General features: G+C 54.3%; 4 protein-coding genes across 8 annotated transcripts; all 4 read right to left on the bottom strand.

Annotated features, from left to right (window-relative positions):
* Window positions 1-286, bottom strand: KVP18_005083 (uncharacterized protein; the record flags this gene model as incomplete). Its single annotated transcript, XM_067949430.1, has 1 exon — window positions 1-286. A coding segment is annotated over one exon (286 nt), but the record flags the coding sequence as incomplete, so codon positions are not given.
* Window positions 287-427: 141 nt separating this feature from the next.
* KVP18_000442 (uncharacterized protein) lies at window positions 428-1,602 on the bottom strand (the record flags this gene model as incomplete). Of its 3 annotated transcripts, XM_067957590.1 has the most annotated exons (4): window positions 428-825; window positions 854-937; window positions 966-1,038; window positions 1,066-1,602. In XM_067957590.1, the coding sequence occupies 4 exons, from the start codon at window positions 1,600-1,602 to the stop codon at window positions 428-430; spliced, it is 1,092 nt and encodes a 363-aa protein (XP_067812062.1). The 3 variants fall into 3 exon arrangements, with proteins under 3 accessions (XP_067812062.1, XP_067812063.1, XP_067812061.1); XM_067957591.1 differs by lacking the exons at window positions 854-937; window positions 966-1,038; window positions 1,066-1,602 and having other exon boundaries at window positions 428-754; XM_067957589.1 differs by lacking the exons at window positions 428-825; window positions 854-937; window positions 966-1,038 and having other exon boundaries at window positions 1,045-1,602.
* A 190-nt stretch (window positions 1,603-1,792) lies between these two features.
* Window positions 1,793-3,021, bottom strand: KVP18_000443 (uncharacterized protein; the record flags this gene model as incomplete). Of its 2 annotated transcripts, none has more annotated exons than XM_067957605.1 (2): window positions 1,793-2,261; window positions 2,291-3,021. In XM_067957605.1, 2 exons carry the CDS (start codon window positions 3,019-3,021, stop codon window positions 1,793-1,795), a joined length of 1,200 nt encoding a protein of 399 aa, XP_067812065.1. The 2 variants fall into 2 exon arrangements, with proteins under 2 accessions (XP_067812065.1, XP_067812064.1); XM_067957604.1 differs by having other exon boundaries at window positions 1,793-2,265; window positions 2,355-3,021.
* Window positions 3,022-4,194: 1,173 nt separating this feature from the next.
* On the bottom strand, window positions 4,195-4,961 carry KVP18_000444 (uncharacterized protein; the record flags this gene model as incomplete). 2 transcript variants are annotated; one of them, XM_067957629.1, is made up of 1 exon in its annotated part: window positions 4,195-4,961. In XM_067957629.1, a coding segment is annotated over one exon (767 nt), but the record flags the coding sequence as incomplete, so codon positions are not given. The 2 variants fall into 2 exon arrangements, with proteins under 2 accessions (XP_067812066.1, XP_067812067.1); XM_067957630.1 differs by having other exon boundaries at window positions 4,195-4,863.

The following is a 4,961-nucleotide window of genomic DNA, read 5'->3' as shown; positions in this document are numbered from 1 at the left end:
TATGGCCGGGGGCATCGATGACGGTGTAGTGGTACTTGGGAGTCTCGAACTGCCAAAGGGCGATATCGATGGTGATACCTCGCTCACGCTCAGCCTTGAGCTTGTCAAGAACCCACGCGTACTTGAAGGACCCCTTGCCCATGTCAGATGACTCCTTCTCAAACTTCTCGATGGTTCTCTTGTCGATACCGCCGAGCTTGTAGATCAGATGTCCGGTGGTGGTGGACTTGCCGGAGTCGACGTGGCCGATGACGACAAGATTGATATGAGTCTTCTGCTTGCCCATGGTCCTTAATGCGAATTACGTTTATTTTGACTAGTCAGTGTATGAGTTGCCCCACTGCTCAGGGCTATGTACAGTACAGCTTTCACAAGCCACCCCAAAGGTGCATTCAGAGTCCCCCCGCAGATTTCTAAATTGTCACCATTACACGAGAAAAGAGTGACGGCGAGGGCCCTCATCCAGATGAAGGCCGAGTTCGTCAAGGACCCGCTCCTCCAGATTCAACAGCCGCTCTCGCTCCAGGTGGCCCTCCACACGACCGCCAGCAGATTGTCGCTCGGAGACGAAACGCTCCTCCAACTTGACTATCTTGAGTGCTTTGAGGCTTGTTACCCTCATCTTGTGGTCAGTGCAACCCTGATAAAGGACCAGCAAAAAGCCCATCGCGGAAGAAACCAGCGCCAACGCTGTGAGGAACTGGCCGATTTGTATGGCCACGGCCCGGCCGAGAAAAGCGTCAATCTTCAGCATGCTGAACGCCACGACCAAACCAGCAATGGCGCCACCCGCGTGAGCTGCCCAATCGCTTTCAGCCCCGCCGGCTGCGTGTTTCAGTTTCGTTTCACTCACAAGCAGCTGCAGGCGCCAGAGCAGGCACGAATGACACCAGAGATAGCGCCATGCGTTGGTACTTCTCGTTGCTATCCAGACCAACTGCTTGATGGAATCAGGGGATACTCACCAACGGTCAGAGCAATATACATCCAGCCGGTCGAGTAGCCGAAGCAACCACCAGAGGCACCTATGGTGAGAAGCTGGTATCAAAGGAACCTGTGACCTACGGCCCTCTTCAAAATGGTGAAGTACGAAAACAATGCGCCAACGACTGAAGATATCCACCACATTGGTAGTTGCCAGTAAAGCATCCAGTCGGTTTCCACTTTGGACTGAGAGCCTGTCGTCCAAAACCAGATGGCCAGAACCAGCCCAAGGCTGTTATTCAGCAGGTGTTGCAGGTCGTAGTGCAGGTAGATACATGTCGTGCATCGAGGCAGGTTGGACCAGAAGGAGTCCACTCCGTGGGTTGAAGCGCCCAGCGCCACGAGTGCTGAGAGACCTCCACGAAAGTCAAACATTCCGTCTAGAACAGCAGACATCACAAGGATCAGGAAGAAGCAGAGACCCCAGCTACCGACCAGCAAGTACGTGGTGTTCTCGACATACCACGACGGCGCGGTGTACGTCTCCGCCTGTAACGCCTTGGGCTTCCTTAGTCGTCGGGGATGGCGTCGTGGAGCAGGTATCGGGTCAGAAGAGGGCTGGTGCGGTTTCTGGGCACACACGACACAGAAACCCAAAGCCACTAATAACGGCTGCATGCCGTGTGCAGTGATGTGCACTCAGATGACAACCTAAAAACCGATCAAAAATAAAGATACGCACCTAAGGATTATCTCGCGCACTGCGTAGACTGGAGGACCATTCTACTTTCTAGGGCGCTGTGGGGATCGCGTTGCTGAAGTGTCGTGTTCTGGTAGGCGTAGCGACGCATACTGATGCCAGCGACTATCAGTAGAGAGATTCGGGAGTTTTATTTATCAGACTAGCGACGAAATCCATCGCGGCTTTGACCTCCGGGAGGTAACTGTTCCCAAAGAGAAGCAGGTGGTTGAGCTGGTGGAACAAATTGTATACGCACCTCCGATCAGTCCATCGGGCAGGCGGTTCCCACTGGGTCATCACGCCCGCCATGCGCGCTCTAGGACAGCCGTGGAGGGCCATCATCCCGTGATCGACCTCACGGTCACCAATAAACGGGCAGATGTCGAAGAAGATGGGCTGGGTGGACTCTACAGGCAACTGATCCGGAGGGAATCCAGATTTGAGGGCCGCCTCCAAGGCAAGCCAGTCTACTGGCTGGCAAAACGCCATGTTCCCGGCCCAGAGGTCGCCGTGAACTAAGGACGGCTGAATGTGGGACTCATGTGCGTTGAGAAAGTACCTCGATTTGTCGCATACGATCTTGGTGTTGGGAAATCTGTCTGAGAAAATACTAACAAGCCTCACATGTGTCCCCTTCTTGCCAACTGCGCGAAAAGTGGAATCAGCCTGGAATCCGTGAAGAAATCACCCCAATGGGCAGTCCACGGATTCCGCACTAAGGTGGACCCGCAAGAATTATTGAGGAAGAAGCCCCAGCGGCACGACTCTTCAGGGTGAACCGCATCTGAGGTGTCTGTCAGTAACATCGAGGATTCGGATAGGAAGCGAGGAGAAAATTTCCGAGGCTCTACGGGCGTTCTGTGGAAGGCTGTGAGATGCGAAGCCCAAATATGTTCGTCTCCCCCTCGAAGTAGCGTAGTGTACTCCATCAGCACGAAATCGACACAGATTCCCTCATGCCGCACGATGCCCCCGAGAAGGACGAACGGCGTTCGCATACTCTCCGACGAGAAGTGTTCGTTGACAACCGCTAGCCCCTCCGCCTCTGCCACGAGCAGTGGGGGGAGTGCACTCGAGGCTTCCCAGGAATTGTACTTGAAAAACAGCTTGATAGTGAGGGGCTTTCCCGTTCCAGTGGTCCAGACAGAGCGTAAAACGCTCGTGTGCGCCACCGCTGGCATAATAGGCTGCGTTTGCGCAGAGGGCCACTCTAAATATTCAAGCGAGAGCGCCTTCATACATCGCATGAATGCGTTGAGCTTCTCGCAATTTGGAGGCAACGATGATAGCGTCACCCTTTCCAGATAGGCGCAGAGCTGCTCCTGCACGCTGTGAAGGCAATGTTGAGCATCCATTGCGAGTGTCTTTCTGTGAAATCCTCAAATCTGTGGATCGTATTGTCGAACCACGAACCTCGACGACGAACTATACACAGAGAGAGGGACGATCACTAAAGTTGACGCAATCGTGAGGAACTATTTGGTGCAGTTGTCGGCCGAGATTCACCCGCCAGCCTGCGTACTGGCCTTCCGCCGTTTCAGACATACGAACTGGCTCTTCATAGCGCGGAGTGACACCACCCACGCATGGAGAAATCGCGATATGTCCCCATTGGTTCTGACTCGTGATGAAGAGGAATTGATCCAATGCTGTCGAAGTTTAGCACAGGTCAGCCTTGTGAGTGTAACGACATACCGCGTGGTGCTCCGGTGCCTTCAAGTGATGGCTTACCTCGCCACTAATTTTCCATCGAGGGTAGGTGATGGGATTTCATGATGACAGACTGCTTGCATGATGAAGCGGGCGATGCACGCTGCTCACCAGCGAGAGGCCTTCGCGTGTGAACCAGTGAACATCGCTCAAAAAAGGCCGACTCTTCAGGTGGAGCAGTGGTACGTAGACATTGAAGGCACGAAGAAGACGGCCACATTGAGGAGCCAGGCTCAAGAGGCCGTGGAAATAACACACCCACCTGTGGAGTTGACCCGAGAAGCCCTGAAACAGCGACAGAGAGTCGATGCGGATCTCAGGCGCATTCTGCTTGTACAGTCAGATCACAACTCCGCCCTGGCATTAATCGACCACATGGACGATGTGATGACGCGGAAAGCAATTAAAAGGCAGCTCTGGCATTCACTCGCCGATCCGAAGGATCCGTCGGAGCCATCCAACAAGAGACCTCGACGGCGCGAAGAGCCTGACGAAATGACGAAGACGCGTTCTTCAGGTATACCTGACCCGTCCTCTCACGTTAGTAGAGCTTCGACAAGTGATCGTCCACAAGCTGCAAATCGACCCAGCTCACATCGCCGACCACCTAGCACCGACAGACCGAGAGACACACCTTCGCAGACAAACAAACCGAAAGATAGACGGTCACGGCTGAGTACTAGTGAGGGGACAACTTCGAATAACCACGAAACTGGCAAGTTTGAAGTGAAGAGTAAAACTAAAAGGGCGACGCGTGCGCACGAAAGACCCCCCCTCATCCCAGCACCAAAGGAGAAGTCGATCGTTTTGGACATCGGTTAGTCTCGTGACTTGCGTTTCTCTTTCTTGGCCTTCTTCTTGATCAACTTCACGACTGCGTCGTATTCAACTCGTGCCTCCGCCATCACCTCCTCGTTCTTCTTGGGTACGACTCCCTCTGTCAAGTACAGGAGCCTGTCCTCCACTTGTGCAGCCATCTTCTGTCCGAAAACAGGTGTGGCAATTTCACCGAATGCGTCGATGCGGCTCGCCATGCTGCACTTGTTCGCGAGATAACGAGATATGCGCCCCTTGTTTTTCTGGGAAGCACGGCCGATCGCGGATGACTGGAAGAGCAGCCCATACTTCGGGGTGTTGCCCTTCTTCTTTAGAGCGCGGAACAAGGCCTTCTCGGCGCCTAGAATCTGCACCGTGGACGCAGGGGCCTTGGCTAAGTTGACCAGAGACCCAGCATGAGAGATGAGCCGCGAAGCCAGAACCTCGCCCACGACGCACTTCAGGTTCGGCGCTACCACGTCTAGCTTGTCAGACAGGTACTCAGCCAGCTCGCGGCGCTGCTGCGAGAGCTTGGCCACTTGGGTGGCGAACTTGTGTATATTGGTGACGTCGGTGTCCACCATCTCCTGACCCATCGACATCTTGGCGGCGGAGATCACCTCGTTGGCCAGGTCTTCGTCGCCGTCAAGTAGGTCCACAAGGGACTGCATGGACTCCTCTGTCAAGTTCGCAAGGAAATCCTCCTTGACGCCTACGAGCCGAACGACCTCACAAAACTTAGCGTTGTCCGTGACGATCTTCGCGAGCT

This window comes from the organism of the source record quoted next (genome assembly GCF_019968955.1).
Source record: "MAG: Porospora cf. gigantea A chromosome Unknown PgA_NODE_1744_length_4961_cov_389.312, whole genome shotgun sequence".
NCBI classification, from domain to species: domain Eukaryota; phylum Apicomplexa; class Conoidasida; order Eugregarinorida; family Porosporidae; genus Porospora; species Porospora cf. gigantea A.
The sequence above is the reverse complement of the archived record's forward strand: the minus strand, read 5'-3'. Positions and strand labels throughout refer to the sequence as shown.